We start from the raw sequence: 20,571 nt of genomic DNA on the forward strand, positions 1-20,571 counted from the left end.
CATCAAGGTGTCATTAGAGAGGTGAAGCAGACATCCCGGATGGATGTGCATGATCCCCCTCATATCCTCTGCGTCCGCACTGGAATAACACATGGCCGGTGTAGCCTGCACATGTGACCATTACTAATTCTGCGAGAGACCATGATCTCAGCTTCCTGCGTCTCCCACAGTTCCCCTCGCGTCCAGGACACTGTGCTCGCTGTATGGTGTACAGACGTGTTTCAGTGAGAGACCAAGCGATTCCCCAAAACTGCACACATGCTGGTGACTTCACCCCTTCTGCAGCGTTACCTCTACACCGCCATACCTGGTCTGGGCAACCTTTGGCTCTCTAGGTGTTGTGAAACTACAGATTCCAGCATTCCCTGCTAGCTATTACCTATTTTTTTCTGGAAAAGCATGCTGGGAATTGTAGTATTAAAAATCTTTTATACCCATTTCACATCGCAAATCCAGGTTGCCAACGGGATTTGGCACATGGGCCCATCTCAGGTGTGACTCAGCTGAGACTGTTAAACCTAGTGGTGCAAACCCCATTATTGCTGACCCGGCTTATTGGTGACATCACCAGCGATGAGTCTCGAGAAGGCGCTTAGTGATCTTCTTACACCGTAAATGGGGGCCGGGTCGCTTCGACCTTGCTTACCCATTCACACTGCACTGTGAGATATGTTGAACCCATGAGAAACCCTGGGTGCTAGCCAGGTTCCACATCACAGGGACTGACTCCTTTTGAAGCCCCCTCCGTGCATTAGATTTTATATTACATTTGGGCAAATGTGACATTTGTATTTCTGTGAATAGTGCAAAAAATAAATTCTTATTATGGGTTTGAAACCCAATAATTTAGTACATGTGCTCCTAAAGCTTGAGGCACATCAAAGAACATTCTCATATTTATGGATCCGCCCACAATATGGCTGCCACAGAATGCCTCAGTGCCTTTGGTTCCTATGCACATTAGTTGAGGCAACAAAATGGTAACATTTGCTGTAAAGCTGACTCTGTATATAAAATATATGATACAATATCTGTATATACCCGGATGTGTATCAATTTTTCTATATTTAAGTTCTATAGGGATGACAGTTCATAGTTGCCTACCCTCCTGCATTCTGCAGGAGACTCCCTGACATAGCAGCAATCTCCCTCTCTCCCTCATTAGTCTAGCAATCTCCCTCATGTCACCTAGCCCACATCACACTGTTACATCATAGTTACCTCCCCTCCTGCATTCTGCAGGAGACTTCCTGACATAGCAGCAATCTCCCTCTCTCCCTCATTAGTCTAGCAATCTCCCTCATGTCACCTAGCCCACATTACACTGTTACATCATAGTTACCTCCCCTCCTGCATTCTGCAGGAGACTCCCTGACATAGCAGCATTCTCCCTCTCTCCCTCATTAGTCTAACAATCTCCCTTATGTCACATAGCCCACATTACACTGTTACATCATAGTTACCTCCCCTTCTGCATTCTGCAGGAGACTCCCTGACATAGCAGCAATCTCCCTCTCTCCCTCATTAGTCTAGCAATCTCCCTCATGTCACCTAGCCCACATTACACTGTTACATCATAATTACCTCCCCTCCTGCATTCTGCATTAGACTCCCTGACATAGCAGCAATCTCCCTCTCTCCCTCATTAGTCTAACAATCTCCCTCATGTCACCTAGCCCACATTACACTGTTACATCATAGATACCTCCCCACCTGCATTCTGCAGGAGACTCCCTGACATAGCAGAAATATCCATCTCTCCCTCATTAGTCTAGCAATCTCCCTCATGTCACCTAGCCCAGATTATACTGTTACATCATAGTTACCTCCCCTCCTGCATTCTGCAGGAGACTCCCTGACATAGCAGCAATCTCCCTCTCTCCCTCATTAGTCTAGCAATCTCCCTCATGTCACCTAGCCCACATTACACTGTTACATCATAGTTACCTCCCCTCCTGCATTCTGCAGGAGACTACCTGACATAGCAGCAATCTCCCTCTCTCCCTCATTAGTCTAGCAATCTCCTTCATGTCACCTAGCCCACATTACACTGTTACATCATAGTTACCTCCCTTCCTGCATTCTGCAGGAGACTCCCTGACATAGCAGCATTCTCCCTCTCTCCCTCATTAGTCTAGCAATCTCCCTCATGTCACCTAGCCCACATTACACTGTTACATCATAGTTACCTCCCGTCCTGCATTCTGCAGGAGACTCCCTGACATAGCAGCAATCTCCCTCTCTCCCTCATTAGTCTAGCAATCTCCCTCATGTCACCTAGCCCACATTACACTGTTACATCATAGTTACCTCCCCTCCTGCATTCTGCAGGAGACTCCCTGACATAGCAGCAATCTCCCTCTCTCCCTCATTAGTCTAGTAATCTCCCTCATGTCACCTAGCCCACATTACACTGTTACATTTGTGAGGATAAAAGGAATGAGAGACAGATACATTTACATTGCACCATCAGCGCCATTTCCCAGCACGTTACCAAGTATAGTATCTCTTACTAGCTGCTTTGGGGCTCATCTACATTTGGTCAGAAGTCATTTTAAATGACACAACCACGCTTCTAGATGCCACGTTCACAATCTCTCCATATATGGAGCTAGACACGCCCCTACTAACTATAATCTCCCTGAAACTAAATTTCAAAAGAAGGCAAGTATGTTACAGTTCCACTGCGGGAAAAGCAGGATGTGTGAGACTTTGGGGGTAATTCACACCTGATCACACGGACGTGAGTTTGCAGCAGCCAGCTTTCAGGTAGAAGCTTTCTTGTTAGACTGAATCCCGCCTTGTAAATTAATGTGCTCGCTGTGCTACACATCCATTCACAGCCGAGCGAAAATGTCCAAAACCCATGGTAACAGGCTTGTACACAAGTCATCGCAGGAACCGCGCAGCCCTGGTCTTACTTCGTGGTGAGCTGTAAAATGGCATATCCGGGCTGGAGCTGTCGTCACACACTCTCCCCTATAACAGTCGGGCACGCCTGCGTTTCTCCAGACACTCCCAGCGTTTTTTTCTGGCACGCCTGCGTTTTTCTCGCAGGATGCTTTTTTTTTAAAATCCAGCAAATATTGAAAGACCCTTATTTATTTAACAATTATTTATGTCTGATACACTTCCAGCGGTTGATCCTTTCCTCTGAGCATGCTGGGAGATGCAATTCCGGTTATCAACAACAGGAGAGCCGCTGGACACAACGATAACCTCTGCCCCAAACAGAACTTAGAAGATCAGCCGTTTTATGAATACAATGACAGGTGTCCTGTCCATTGCCTTCCCAATGCTATGAGAGGGATAACTGTACAAATTAGGGAGGAATAAAAACTGACTAGAGGAGGATGGGAACTTTCCTGGAGGTCTCAGTTCCGTTATGTATGAGTGAGGTTCTCTTTGCACACCTGTGAGGTCAGGCAGCTGCTGCAGAGGTCTGTGTGAGTGTGTGTGTGAGAGTGTGTCTGATGCTTGCGGCACACTGGGAGATGACCCTCCCTAGAAACGGCAACTTGCAGTCAAAACAGAGCGGCGCCAGAGGCTGTTCTGGCAGACATGTATCGCTAGTGGCAACAGCACAGAAGGGGAAGGAGGGTGTCTTCCTTACAACACTAGGGAGGGTTGTGATAGCAAGAGAAATTGTATTAATAATGTTACATTTAATAGACTTCACCACAATTACGTTTCATGGCCATCAACACTGAACTGTAGTCATCTGACATTTATCTACAGTATATATCATATTCTGTACTTTACAGATGAGATACTGTACTACCACATACAGGGGCACCTCAGAAGTACAGTACATGGGTGCAATATCACATTTATCTATATATCATATTGTGCTGTGCACTGTACAGATGAGATACTACCACATACAGGGGCACCTCAGAAGTACAGTACATCGGTGCAATATCACATTTATCTATATGTCATATTGTGCTGTGCACTGTACAGATGAGATACTACCACATACAGGGGCACCTCAGAAGTACAGTACATCGGTGCAATATCACATTTATCTATATATCATATTCTGTTGTGCACTGTACAGATGAAATACTGTACTACCACATACAGGGGCACCTCAGAAGTACAGTACATGGGTGCAATATCACATTTATCTATATATCATATTGTGCTGTGCACTGTACAGATGAGATACTACCACATACAGGGGCACCTCAGAAGTACAGTACATCGGTGCAATATCACATTTATCTATATATCATATTCTGTTGTGCACTGTACAGATGAGATACTGTACTACCACATACAGGGGCACCTCAGAAGTACAGTACATCGGTGCAATATCACATTTATCTATATGTCATATTGTGCTGTGCACTGTACAGATGAGACACTACCACATACAGGGGCACCTCAGAAGTACAGTACATCGGTGCAATATCACATTTATCTATATACCATATTCTGTTGTGCACTGTACAGATGAGATACTACCACATACAGGTGCACCTCAGAAGTACAGTACATCGGTGCAATATCACATTTATCTATATATCATATTGTGCTGTGCACTGTACAGATGAGATACTACCACATACAGGGGCACCTCAGAAGTACAGTACATCGGTGCAATATCACATTTATCTATATATCATATTGTGCTGTGCACTGTACAGATGAGATACTACCACATACAGGTGCACCTCAGAAGTACAGTACATCGGTGCAATATCACATTTATCTATATGTCATATTGTGCTGTGCACTGTACAGATGAGACACTACCACATACAGGGGCACCTCAGAAGTACAGTACATCGGTGCAATATCACATTTATCTATATACCATATTCTATTGTGCACTGTACAGATGAGATACTGTACTACCACATACAGGTGCACCTCAGAAGTACAGTACATCGGTGCAATATCACATTTATCTATATATCATATTCTGTTGTGCACTGTACAGATGAGATACTACCACATACAGGGGCACCTCAGAAGTACAGTACATCGGTGCAATATCACATTTATCTATATGTCATATTGTGCTGTGCACTGTACAGATGAGATACTACCACATACAGGTGCACCTCAGAAGTACAGTACATCGGTGCAATATCAGTCACATTTATCTATATACCATATTCTATTGTGCACTGTACAGATGAGATACTGTACTACCACATACAGGTGCACCTCAGAAGTACAGTACATCGGTGCAATATCACATTTATCTATATATCATATTGTGCTGTGCACTGTACAGATGAGATACTACCACATACAGGTACACCTCAGAAGTACAGTACATCGGTGCAATATCACATTTATCGATATGTCATATTGTGTTGTGCACTGTACAGATGAGATACTACCACATACAGGGGCACCTCAGAAGTACAGTACATCGGTGCAATATCACATTTATCTATATACCATATTCTGTTGTGCACTGTACAGATGAGATACTACCACATACAGGGGCACCTCAGAAGTACAGTACATCGGTGCAATATCACATTTATCTATATATCATATTGTGCTGTGCACTGTACAGATGAGATACTACCACATACAGGTGCACCTCAGAAGTACAGTACATCGGTGCAATATCACATTTATCTATATATCATATTGTGCTGTGCACTGTACAGATGAAATACTGTACTACCACATACAGGTGCACCTCAGAAGTACAGTACATCGGTGCAATATCACATTTATCTATATACCATATTGTGCTGTGCACTGTACAGATGAGAAACTACCACATACAGGGGCACTTCAGAAGTACAGTACATCGGTGCAATATCAGTCACATTTATCTATATATCATATTGTGTTGTGCACTGTACAGATGAGATACTACCACATACAGGGGCACCTCAGAAGTACAGTACATCGGTGCAATATCACATTTATCTATATGTCATATTGTGCTGTGCACTGTACAGATGAGATACTACCACGTACAGGGGCACCTCAGAAGTACAGTACATCGGTGCAATATCACATTTATCTATATACCATATTGTGTTGTGCACTGTACAGATGATATACTACCACATACAGGTGCACCTCAGAAGTACAGTACATTGGGGCAATATCACATTTATCTATATATCATATTGTGCTGTGCACTGTACAGATGAGATACTGTACTACCACATACAGGGGCACCTCAGAAGTACAGTACATCGGTGCAATATCACATTTATCTATATACCATATTGTGTTGTGCACTGTACAGATGAGATACTACCACATACAGGTGCACCTCAGAAGTACAGTACATCGGTGCAATATCACATTTATCTATATATCATATTGTGCTGTGCACTGTACAGATGAGATACTGTACTACCACATACAGGTGCACCTCAGAAGTACAGTACATCGGTGCAATATCACATTTATCTATATGTCATATTGTGCTGTGCACTGTACAGATGATATACTACCACATACAGGTGCACCTCAGAAGTACAGTACATCGGTGCAATATCACATTTATCTATATATCATATTGTGCTGTGCACTGTACAGATGAGATACTGTACTACCACATACAGGGGCACCTCAGAAGTACAGTACATCGGTGCAATATCACATTTATCTATATACCATATTGTGTTGTGCACTGTACAGATGAGATACTACCACATACAGGTGCACCTCAGAAGTACAGTACATCGGTGCAATATCACATTTATCTATATATCATATTGTGCTGTGCACTGTACAGATGAGATACTACCACATACAGGTGCACCTCAGAAGTACAGTACATCGGTGCAATATCACATTTATCTATATACCATATTGTGCTGTGCACTGTACAGATGAGATACTACCACATACAGGTGCACCTCAGAAGTACAGTACATCGGTGCAATATCACATTTATCTATATATCATATTGTGTTGTGCACTGTACAGATGAGATACTGTACTATCACATACAGGTGCACCTCAGAAGTACAGTACATCGGTGCAATATCACATTTATGTATATATCATATTGTGCTGTGCACTGTACAGATGAGATACTACCACATACAGGTGCACCTCAGAAGTACAGTACATCGGTGCAATATCACATTTATCTATATATCATATTGTGCTGTGCACTGTACAGATGAGATACTGTACTATCACATACAGGTGCACCTCAGAAGTACAGTACATCGGTGCAATATCACATTTATGTATATATCATATTGTGCTGTGCACTGTACAGATGAGATACTACCACATACAGGTGCACCTCAGAAGTACAGTACATCGGTGCAATATCACATTTATCTATATATCATATTGTGTTGTGCACTGTACAGATGAGATACTACCACATACAGGGGCACCTCAGAAGTACAGTACATCGGTGCAATCTCACATTTATCTATATATCATATTGTGTTGTGCACTGTACAGATGAGATACTACCACATACAGGGGCACCTCAGAAGTACAGTACATTGGGGCAATGTCACATTTATCTATATATCATATTGTGTTGTGCACTGTACAGATGAGATACTACCACATACAGGGGCACCTCAGAAGTACAGTACATCGGTGCAATATCACATTTATCTATATACCATATTCTGTTGTGCACTGTACAGATGAGATACTACCACATACAGGGGCACCTCAGAAGTACAGTACATCGGTGCAATATCACATTTATCTATATATCATATTGTGCTGTGCACTGTACAGATGAAATACTGTACTACCACATACAGGTGCACCTCAGAAGTACAGTACATCGGTGCAATCTCACATTTATCTATATATCATATTGTGTTGTGCACTGTACAGATGAGATACTACCACATACAGGGGCACCTCAGAAGTACAGTACATTGGGGCAATGTCACATTTATCTATATATCATATTGTGTTGTGCACTGTACAGATGAGATACTACCACATACAGGGGCACCTCAGAAGTACAGTACATCGGTGCAATATCACATTTATCTATATACCATATTCTGTTGTGCACTGTACAGATGAGATACTACCACATACAGGGGCACCTCAGAAGTACAGTACATCGGTGCAATATCACATTTATCTATATATCATATTGTGCTGTGCACTGTACAGATGAAATACTGTACTACCACATACAGGTGCACCTCAGAAGTACAGTACATCGGTGCAATCTCACATTTATCTATATACCATATTGTGCTGTGCACTGTACAGATGAGATACTACCACATACAGGTGCACCTCAGAAGTACAGTACATCGGTGCAATATCACATTTATGTATATATCATATTGTGCTGTGCGCTGTACAGATGAGATACTACCACATACAGGTGCACCTCAGAAGTACAGTACATCGGTGCAATATCACATTTATCTATATATCATATTGTGCTGTGCACTGTACAGATGAGATACTGTACTATCACATACAGGGGCACCTCAGAAGTACAGTACATCGGTGCAATATCACATTTATCTATATATCATATTGTGTTGTGCACTGTACAGATGAGATACTACCACATACAGGGGCACCTCAGAAGTACAGTACATCGGTGCAATCTCACATTTATCTATATATCATATTGTGTTGTGCACTGTACAGATGAGATACTACCACATACAGGGGCACCTCAGAAGTACAGTACATTGGGGCAATGTCACATTTATCTATATATCATATTGTGTTGTGCACTGTACAGATGAGATACTACCACATACAGGGGCACCTCAGAAGTACAGTACATCGGTGCAATCTCACATTTATCTATATATCATATTGTGTTGTGCACTGTACAGATGAGATACTGTACTATCACATACAGGGGCACCTCAGAAGTACAGTACATCGGTGCAATATCACATTTATCTATATACCACATTGTGTTGTGCACTGTACAGATGAGATACTGTACTACCACATACAGGTGCACCTCAGAAGTACAGTACATCGGTGCAATATCACATTTATCTATATATCATATTGTGTTGTGCACTGTACAGATGAGATACTACCACATACAGGGGCACCTCAGAAGTACAGTACATCGGTGCAATCTCACATTTATCTATATATCATATTGTGTTGTGCACTGTACAGATGAGATACTACCACATACAGGGGCACCTCAGAAGTACAGTACATCGGTGCAATCTCACATTTATCTATATATCATATTCTGTTGTGCACTGTACAGATGAGATACTACCACATACAGGTGCACCTCAGAAGTACAGTACATCGGTGCAATATCACATTTATCTATATATCATATTGTGCTGTGCACTGTACAGATGAGATACTGTACTACCACATACAGGGGCACCTCAGAAGTACAGTACATCGGTGCAATATCACATTTATCTATATATCATATTGTGTTGTGCACTGTACAGATGAGATACTACCACATACAGGGGCACCTCAGAAGTACAGTACATCGGTGCAATATCACATTTATCGATATGTCATATTGTGTTGTGCACTGTACAGATGAGATACTACCACATACAGGGGCACCTCAGAAGTACAGTACATCGGTGCAATCTCACATTTATCTATATATCATATTGTGTTGTGCACTGTACAGATGAGATACTACCACATACAGGGGCACCTCAGAAGTACAGTACATCGGTGCAATATCACATTTATGTATATATCATATTGTGCTGTGCACTGTACAGATGAGATACTACCACATACAGGTGCACCTCAGAAGTACAGTACATCGGTGCAATATCACATTTATCTATATATCATATTGTGCTGTGCACTGTACAGATGAGATACTGTACTACCACATACAGGGGCACCTCAGAAGTACAGTACATCGGTGCAATATCACATTTATCTATATATCATATTGTGTTGTGCACTGTACAGATGAGATACTACCACATACAGGGGCACCTCAGAAGTACAGTACATAGGGGGCAGAGTTGGGGTTTCTGATATGCCAGTGTACTGGGCCCCAAGATTCTGATTACCGGCACTGCAGGAATGCATATAGGAGGCGTGGCTTTGTGGTTAGGGGGCGTGCCTTTAAGGGGACTGATGCACCTAGTAAACAAGCAATTGGCCCCATTTCTGTGCAAAACACCGGTATTCAGTTTATTCTCCCCAAATGTGCCGGGAGGCAGCAGCTTTGGTATATAGAACCCCAGCGCTGCATCCAAAAATGAACAGTTGCTTTATCTTGTATAAACTACAAAATGGAAAGAAATAGCTGATTGTTGCTATGGGTTACTGCACATTTACCTCCCCAACCTCAGTACATGTTATTCACTGTATGTAGGGGTACATTTAAGATGGGAGTTCTATTGCAGATGAGATGTTGCCCATAGCAACCAATCAGATTCTAACTATTATCTTCTACAAGGTGCTAAATAAATAAGTAGAATCTGATTGGTTGCTATGGGCAACATCCCATCTTCAATAAAAGTCTCATCTTAGTAAATTTACCCCTACTTCTTACATGGGATGTTGCTATGGGCAACCAATCAGATCCTGTCTATTATCTTCTTACGGGTGCTAAGTAAATTCTGATTGGCTGCCCATAGATAACATCCCATGTGGCGGTACCATCCACTGCGGCGCGGTGGGAGAATAACATCAATATTAATATAAATAAAAACTCATGTGAGTCACCCCAATGCTTACTGACCTTCCAACCCTGTGCACCTAACCAGGACAGGCCCAATGACCCCTTCCCACATACAGAAGGGGACATTGGAGCCATCATACTCTGAGATGTACACATGGAACGCTGTCATTGTCCCCATATATTGCCATATTATGGGTGAGATGTACTAAGCTCTGAAGAAGTGATAACATGCAGAGTGATAAGCCGCCAGCCAATCCGCTCCTACCTGTTATTTATCAAACACAGCCTGTGACATGACAGGTAGGAGCTGATTGGCCGATGTTTTATCACTCTCCATGTTATCACTCTTCAGGTTTAGTACATCTGGCTCTATATCACAGTGTACATTCTCCATGCTGCATGTCATTCACAATCTGTTCTCTTGCTTTAGACCAGTGTTTCCGGGGGATGCTCACACTCAGCTCCTGGAGGGAGGACAAGTCCTCAGAGTGACCGGCACAAAGCTGTCACATCAGGGCAGATACCAGTGCCTGGCCTATAATCACGCAGGACAACAAGTCAAAGACTTCAACCTAAAGATCCTCAGTAAGTTCTCAGTGTATGGAATAATGTCTGGTCCTCAGCTCCAGGCCCCAGACTGACCGCCGAGAAATCGCTTTGTGAATTGCCTGGGTATAAAAATGTAAAACTGCTTCTGGGAGGAAAGACTGATTTATAGACCTGATTCTTAATATGCAAGAGAGAGCACAGGAATATGTATCTGTATTAGTGCGCCACCTACTGATCACATCTGGCATCACAGGGCACAGCACTAAAGTTTCCATATGTATTTATTTACAGTTTCTTATATAGCGCACACATATTCCACAGCGATGTACAGAGAGTATTACCAGTAATTTATATAGCGCACACATATTCCGCAGCGCTGTACAAAGATTATTATTACCAGTTATTTATATGGCGCACACATATTCCGCAGCACTGTACAGAGATTATTATTACCAGTTATTATATAGCGCACACATATTGTGCAGCGCTGTACAGAGAATATTATTACCAGTTATTATATAGCACACATATTCCACAGCGCTGTACAGAGAATATTATTACCAGTAATTTATATAGAGGACACATATTCCGCAGCGCTGTACAAAGAATATTATTACCAGTTATTATATAGCGCACACATATTCTGCAGCGCTGTACAGAGACTATTATTACCAGTTATTATATAGCGCACACATATTCCACAGCGCTGTACAGAGAGTATTACCAGTAATTTATATAGAGGACACATATTCCGCAGCGCTGTACAAAGAATATTATTACCAGTTATTATATAGCGCACACATATTCCGCAGCGCTGTACAGAGACTATTATTACCAGTTATTATATAGTGCACACATATTCCGCAGCGCTATACAGAGATTATTATTACCACTTATTTATATAGCGCACACATATTCCACAGCGCTGTACAGAGACTATTATTACCAGTTATATTACATAGCGCAAACATATTCCGCAGCGCTGTACAGAGATTATTATTACCAGTTATTATATAGCGCACACATATTCCGCAGCACTGTACAGAGAATATTATTACCAGTTATTTTATATAGCGCACACATATTCCACAGTGCTGTACAGACTATTATTACCAGTTATTATATAGCTCACACATATTCCACAGCGCTGTACAGAGAATATTATTACCAGTTATTATATAGTGCACACATATTCCACAGCGCTGTACAGAGACTATTATTACCAGTTATTTATATAGCGCACACATATTCCAAAGCGCTGTACAGAGATTATTATTACCAGTTATATTATATAGCGCACACATATTCCACAGCGCTGTACAGAGACTATTATTACCAGTTATTATATAGCGCACACATATTCCGCAGCGCTGTACAGAGAATATTATTACCAGTTATTATATAGTGCACACATATTCCACAGCGCTGTACAGAGACTATTATTACCAGTTATATTACATATAGTGCACCCATATTCCGCAGCGCTGTACAGAGAATATTATTACCAGTTATTATATAGCGCACACATATTCCGCAGCGCTGTACAGAGAATATTATTACCAGTTATTATATAGCGCACACATATTCCACAGCGCTGTACAGAGAATATTATTACCAGTTATTATATAGCGCACACACATTCCGCAGCACTGTACAGAGTATACTGTAGTTAAACATTAACATCAGTCCCTGCCCCAGTGGAGCTTACAATCTATATTCCCTACCACATGCACACACACAGACATTCTAGGGTTAATATTTACTAAAGTTTCCATATCACAACATCATACCTCCCAACTTGTGGTGACGGAAGTGGGACCCTGTGCATACCTCCCAACTGTCCCGCTAAACGCGGGAACGTCCCGATTTTTGGGGACGTTCCCGCGTCCCTCCCGCGGCCGGCAGTGTCCCGCTGCGGGGGGTGGGGCAGTTGGGAGTCCCCCCCATCTCACAGAATAGACGCGTCTATTCGCGGCTGAAAACGAGGGTGCTGCCTAATTTGCATAAGCCTCACTCATTTGCATACACCACGCCCCCTTTTAGTGTCCCTATTCTCACCTTATAAAAGTCGGGAGGTATGCCTGTGCATGCTGAAGGCATGTGCTCAAAATTTTGGGGACACCCGCATATTTGCTGCTGTGGGGGCATGGACAGTGGCATGCCCCCAGCCAAGGGCGTAACTACCATAGGTGCAGGGGATGCAGCTGCTATGCGGCCCATCTTTACTGTTTAAGTAATATGTTTTGCATACATTTATCACCATCAGTTGCTAAATAGGGGGCCCTTACAAACCTTTGCTATGGGGCCTATAAATATCTAGTTACACCCCTGCCCCCAGCCGCTCTGTCTCCAGGAATAGACGTTGTGAGCATGCGCAAATAAAGAAAATAAGCTACATCTATGTATAATACAGATATTACAGATACAATAATCAGGGCAGCCGAGAGGAATGCCGGGCCCCGGTAACATTTTGGGGGCGTGGCCTAAGTGTGGGGGGGGCACCTCCCGCACTTAGGCCACGCCCCCAAAATGTTTAGAGGAGGGTGAAAGATAACTCTAAAAACTGTAATCTCAGCAGCAGCACACACCTACAGCATGTGCTGTTCTGGCAGCAGGCTCAGCATGACCTCTCAGTGAGACACTCATGCTGAGCTTGCTATCAGCACAGCACATGCTGTAGAAGTGTGTGCTGCTGTTGCTACCCGGGAGGGACGGAGGGGGTAGGGAGGTGTCAGACCAGGGCCCCCGCGGGGCCCCTCCAGCAAGCCTGGGCCCGGGTAATTAGTACCTGCTCCCCCCCCCTCTCGGCTGCCCTGACAATAATAAATGCTGTGAGGGCAACTTCCGCCCTCACCTAACGTCACATCCTGTCAATAAAACAGAAGTGAATCTAGACACAGCCGTATCCTGAGTTATGTATGTGGAGACCAAAGACAGCTGTAAACCAAAATGCTGCTGCAGTGTACTGTACATTATTATTATTATTGTACAGCATTTTATGGGATGATCCAAGGCATTGTATAGGGCAGTGGTTCCCAACCCTGGTCCTCAAGTACCCACAACAGTGCACGTTTTCCAGGTCACCGGGCAGGTGCACTCATCATTCAGGCACATTTGAAAAGATCCACATGTGGAGCTAATTATAGCACTTGTGATTCTGTGTGGAGACCTGCAAAACATGCACTGTTGGGGGTACTTGAGGACCAGGGTTGGGAACCACTGGTATAGGGAAACAGGATAAACTATTGTGGAAGTATGACCGCATGTAGAGGAAAACGGAGTATACAGAACTGCTTGCTAGCACTGACACACATTAATAGGTGCACTCCCATATATCTGCTTTGTTTTACACAGCTCCGCCCACTATCTGGTCCTCCAATGAGACAACAACAATGGCCTCTCTGCTGCATGGGTCTGTGGTGTTAAAGTGTGAAGCAAAGGGATCTCCCACTCCCAGCATCACATGGTTTAAGGACAAGCGTCCAATCGTATCCAGCCCTAGAGCCACATACAAGGAAAGTGGGAGGAGCTTGCAGCTGAATCGGGTACAACTATCTGATACTGGCATATATACCTGCAGAGCCAATAACCACGCCGGCACTGTTGAAAAATCTTACCTGCTGGAGGTTTATGGTAGGTTTCACATCCTTTTAATGGGAGACTTATTAAATCCAACTCTTAGTGGGTCCCCAAGCCAGTGACAAATAAATAATATATGCATGATACTGTGATTCTTCTGTCTCCAGTTGCCCCGCATATTGATGGTGGAGGGGTGAAGCCAGTGAGCATTAAATCCGTGCTGGGCCGTCCGCTGGATTTAGAGTGCCCTGCGACCGGTCACCCACCTCCAGTCCTTTCATGGCTTAAAGATGGACTTTTGGTGACTGAGAGAGAAGGACTGGAGATCAAAGATGGCGGACGGACACTAAGTCTTGCTGCAGTGACCGAGAGTTCTCAGGGGACCTTCACCTGTGTTGCCATCAGCCTGGCTGGGGAAACTACCTTACAATACTCTGTGGAAGTTCTCGGTAAGATACGGAACTAACTCTCTAATAATAACCTCATCATATGTAAGGCCGTTAGAACGGGTGTGGTATGGCGCTCCGACGGGGGGGCAAGTGCAATGAAGCCCCTTGCGGGCTCGCTGCGCTTGCCACGCTGCAGGCTCGGTGGCTCACTACGCTCAACACAGCTTCTATTCTCCCTCTATGGGGGTCGGAGGGGAGAATAGCCGCAGTGAGTCAGGACCCCCACTGTCGGAGCACTGGCAGTCGCGATTCTAACGTCGGGATACTGACTGTCGGGATCCCAACTGTCAGAGCACTGGCAGTCGCGATTCTAACGTCGGGATACTGACTGTCGGGATCCCCACTGTCGGTGCACTGGCAGTCGCGATTCTAACGTCGGGATACTGACTGTCGGGATCCCCACTGTCGGAGCACTGGCAGTCGCGATTCTAACGTCGGGATACTGACTGTCGGGATCCCCACTGTCGGAGCACTGGCAGTCGCGATTCTAACGTCGGGATACTGACTGTCGGGATCTCCACTGTCGGAGCACTGGCAGTCGTGATTCTAACGTCGGGATACTGACTGTCGGGATCCCCACTGTCGGAGCACTGGCAGTCGCGATTCTAACGTCGGGATACTGACTGTCGGGATCCCCACTGTCGGAGCACTGGCAGTCGCGATTCTAACGTCGGGATACTGACTGTCGGGATCCCCACTGTCGGAGCACTGGCAGTCGCGATTCTAACGTCGGGATACTGACTGTCGGGATCTCCACTGTCGGAGCACTGGCAGTCGTGATTCTAACGTCGGGATACTGACTGTCGGGATCCCCACTGTCGGAGCACTGGCAGTCGCGATTCTAACGTCGGGATACTGACTGTCGGGATCCCCACTGTCGGAGCACTGGCAGTCGCGATTCTAACGTCGGGATACTGACTGTCGGGATCCCCACTGTCGGAGCACTGGCAGTCGCGATTCTAACGTCGGGATACTGACTGTCGGGATCCCCACTGTCGGAGCACTGGCAGTCGCGATTCTAACGTCGGGATACTGACTGTCGGGATCCCCACTGTCGGAGCACTGGCAGTCGTGATTCTAACGTCGGGATACTGACTGTCGGGATCTCCACTGTCGGAGCACTGGCAGTCGTGATTCTAACGTCGGGATACTGACTGTCGGGATCCCCACTGTCGGAGCACTGGCAGTCGCGATTCTAACGTCGGGATACTGACTGTCGGGATCCCCACTGTCGGAGCACTGGCAGTCGCGATTCTAACGTCGGGATACTGACTGTCGGGATCTCCACTGTCGGAGCACTGGCAGTCGTGATTCTAACGTCGGGATACTGACTGTCGGGATCCCCACTGTCGGAGCACTGGCAGTCGCAATTCTAACGTCGGGATACTGACTGTCGGGATCCCCACTGTCGGAGCACTGGCAGTCGCGATTCTAACGTCGGGATACTGACTGTCGGGATCCCCACTGTCGGAGCACTGGCAGTCGCGATTCTAACGTCGGGATACTGACTGTCGGGATCTCCACTGTCGGAGCACTGGCAGTCGTGATTCTAACGTCGGGATACTGACTGTCGGGATCCCCACTGTCGGAGCACTGGCAGTCGCGATTCTAACGTCGGGATACTGACTGTCGGGATCCCCACTGTCGGAGCACTGGCAGTCGCGATTCTAACGTCGGGATACTGACTGTCGGGATCCCCACTGTCGGAGCACTGGCAGTCGCGATTCTAACGTCGGGATACTGACTGTCGGGATCCCCACTGTCGGAGCACTGGCAGTCGCGATTCTAACGTCGGGATACTGACTGTCGGGATCCCCACTGTCGGAGCACTGGCAGTCGTGATTCTAACGTCGGGATACTGACTGTCGGGATCTCCACTGTCGGAGCACTGGCAGTCGTGATTCTAACGTCGGGATACTGACTGTCGGGATCCCCACTGTCGGAGCACTGGCAGTCGCGATTCTAACGTCGGGATACTGACTGTCGGGATCCCCACTGTCGGAGCACTGGCAGTCGCGATTCTAACGTCGGGATACTGACTGTCGGGATCCCCACTGTCGGAGCACTGGCAGTCGCGATTCTAACGTCGGGATACTGACTGTCGGGATCCCCACTGTCGGAGCACTGGCAGTCGCGATTCTAACGTCGGGATACTGACTGTCGGGATCCCCACTGTCGGAGCACTGGCAGTCGTGATTCTAACGTCGGGATACTGACTGTCGGGATCCCCCCCTGTCGGAGCACTGGCAGTCGTGATTCTAACGTCGGGATACTGACTGTCGGGATCCCCCCCTGTCGGAGCACTGGCAGTCGTGATTCTAACGTTGGGATACTGACTGTCGGGATCCCCCCCTGTCGGAGCGGCACCCGGCACCCATTAGAACATGGATGAGATTGTATCTGTATCAGTGATTGCCAGACTTGGGGTCTAATTCTGCATGGACCACTATTTAGAGAATTTGCGGTTGATTATTGACCTACTCTGTGCGTGCAGTTTGATTAACATGTTTAGGGGTGGAAACATGGCGTGTTCTGGGTGTGTTTGTGAAAACGCCGGCGTGCCCAGGTGTCTATTGAGTGGGTCTCTGAAGTCAGCAATGACCGATCGCAGCCTGATTCTTCAGATGAGCCGGAACCCTAGACTTACTCTGTTCCGGATGCTTTCGTAGTTGTGCAATGGGCGGTTAATGTTTTTTTTGCTGGGCGGCGACTTTTTGATTGCAGGCAACTGGATTTTCTCTAGTTAGGAATCCAAGCTGAATTAGGCCCTTGGTCCTCAAGGCACCCTAATCGTACATGTTTTATGGATATCCCTGGATGAGAATGGTTAAATCCAACTGACTTTTTAAACCCCCTTTGGACAAGCATGCATATCCTTAACACCTGGACTGCTGATTGAGGTCTGAATTAGGGAATCATTGATCTATATAATTATGCAAATGAATGAAAATGTTTCTTTTCTCTCCAGTTCCTCCCAACGTGCAGATTAGTGGTGTTTCTGACCATGTGACTGTGACAGTAAATGACCCGTTAGATCTGTCGTGTCACGTTACTGGTCACCCTACTCCCAGAGTGTGGTAAGTGCTGTGTGATTGGCTGTATAATGTCCAGTTCTGTCATACTCGTCTTCTGCTGGCCATTCATGTAGGCGTGATCGTTACACACGTGTGGATTATTATAAAGGTGTATAGATAGTCAATGAGTCTACCCCAAACGGTCAAAATGCAATAGGTCAACATGAAAGGTAAACACATGAAAAGGTAGACATTGGTTTTTCTAATTTTTTTTGGTGTCAATGTCGACATGCATCCCCAATTATACCCCTTTTACACCGCCACAAAAACATGGGTTTTTCCCTTGTGGACCCAGGTCAGGGGTGGTGTAAACGGGGTTAACCCGTGCCCATTTACATGGGAATTCTACCCAAGTTCTGACCAGGGTAGAACACGGGCAGGACCTGGGTAGAGGGTAGTGTAAACAGTGTAAGTTGTTTACTGGCAGTGTCAGGACAAATGCAGCTGCCCCCCCCCCCCCCCCCGCGGTTTCAGGGAGGGTGTGTGACCTCAGCTCCGACCTCGCTCACCCTGATTCTGTCACAGAGCTGTGGAAGGGTCAGAGTACACACACTGACTGGGTAAATCATCGATGGTGAGTGATTAGTGAATGGCCACCGATCTGCGATATTTTATTTGCAGACTTGCATGGGGCGGGTTTTCAGTCTGTCTTTGTGGCGATTATCTGATCACAGACCTCTGGAAATTCACACCGCAGTCATCAAGCCTGAATAAGGCCCAGAGACTGGAAGCCAGCGAATGGGAATTCTGGTCCAGCTATGGTTGCCATGGTTGCATATAATTATTTGTAGCTTCAGAACCATCATTCCTGGACAGCTACAGTATTACCATCATTCTATAGGGTTAGTGGGATTTAGAACATATATACTGTACATATAGCCCATACACACAGAAATGGCTTTCTAAGGGGTATTGTGGACAATATCGCCTAGTGTATATGCTCCCTGTCATTAACGATGCAAACCCCTGCACCTCGTTAACAACCCAAACCACTGCACGTCATTAACGACCCCCTCCAAGCATTTCCAGATGAGAGAGGTCATTGTTAACGATGGCCATGCTGCAGCACGGCCGTCCCTCCCCCAGCCACCCCCCGCCATCACTCACCTCGGAGCAGTCATCGTCAAGTGTGTGTGCACCTGCCCATGCCTATCCCCTGCCCCCCTTCGTAGGGTCCCTGACGCTGCCAATATCAGTGGCGGGGGGGGTATAGGGTAGTGTGTATGCGCCTGGCACCCCCCCAAGCCGGGTCCCTGACGTTGCCAATATCGGTGGCGGGGGGGGGGGGGGTATAGGGTAGTGTAAATGGGGCTTTAAGGTGCTAGTGATCCCAGAAGTGCCCACTTTCTGTCTGTGTTACAATTCCTCTTGCTTTAATAACTGTGTGCTACAAGCTTAATAACAATCATTCCATTAATAACAGCATTTCCTAATCATTTCCCCTGGGATGTCACTGTGTCCTCTGCAGGTGGCTGAGGAATGGCCGCCCTGTGGCTGATCAGGATGGTCTGGAGGTATTAGATGGAGGGAGGACCTTGGCGATCCGTCTCACACAGTCCGGACATGCTGGCAGATACACGTGTAAAGCTGAAAGTGCTGCTGGATCCGCAGAGGAAGGCGTGGACGTGTTGGTGCAGGGTAAGCGCAGGTGCTGTCACTATATGACGCCATATACAGGGGGTTCTGAACGTCGGAGCCCCATACCACACCCATACAGGGTAACCCATCACTCACCTGCTTCATACAGCAGTCACATTATTTGCATATAGTTTAGTCCTGGGGGCATAGGGTGACTTCCCCATAGTCTGAGGTTTCAAAAATAAGGGGCGAGCTCCCCCCAATACTTACAGCTGTATTTGGCATCTGTTGTGAAGCTACATGTTGGTCTCTGTTCATTGGTGACGCATGAAGCGGGTGCCGGATGACGGCCCAACAGTCGGGATACCGATGGTCAGTACTCCGACATCGGAATCTCCACTGCTTAAATCCCTGACAGTCGGGGCTATTCTCTCTTGTGGGGGTCCGCGACCCCCATAGAGGGAGAATAGAACTTGTGGCGAGGGCTTCTTTGCGCTCGCCCTCTATCAGAGCACCGGCAGTCGGGATTCCGATGTGGGCATACTGACCTTCAGGATCCCGATTGCCGGATCGCCATACCACACCAGCAGGAAGCTCCTGTCCATCCAGAATAATCTACTGAATTAATGTAGCGGCCTCTTTACTTTATTGTTTCTCATGGGCCTGATTCTAATCATTTACAAGAATGAATGCGGCCAAATCGGGGGCTTGATTCAGACCTGTTATCAAGGCTGCAATTTTTGCA

At 45.9% G+C, this 20,571-nt stretch overlaps 1 protein-coding gene across 2 annotated transcripts in view; it reads left to right on the plus strand.

The window, feature by feature from the left end:
- HMCN2 (hemicentin 2) overlaps positions 1–20,571 on the plus strand; it is a 268,528-nt gene that overhangs the window by 149,601 nt on the left and 98,356 nt on the right. For both annotated transcript variants that reach the window (XM_083160863.1, XM_083160864.1), the window contains exons 30-34: positions 11,028–11,182; positions 14,501–14,779; positions 14,893–15,174; positions 18,143–18,251; positions 19,717–19,886. In XM_083160863.1, coding sequence (XP_083016989.1) covers positions 11,028–11,182; positions 14,501–14,779; positions 14,893–15,174; positions 18,143–18,251; positions 19,717–19,886 — 995 coding nt within the window. The remainder of the gene's footprint in view (positions 1–11,027; positions 11,183–14,500; positions 14,780–14,892; positions 15,175–18,142; positions 18,252–19,716; positions 19,887–20,571) is intronic.

Source organism: Crinia signifera, chromosome 9, assembly GCF_055691185.1.
Source record: "Crinia signifera chromosome 9, ASM5569118v1, whole genome shotgun sequence".
Classification (NCBI taxonomy): Eukaryota; Metazoa; Chordata; class Amphibia; order Anura; family Myobatrachidae; genus Crinia; species Crinia signifera.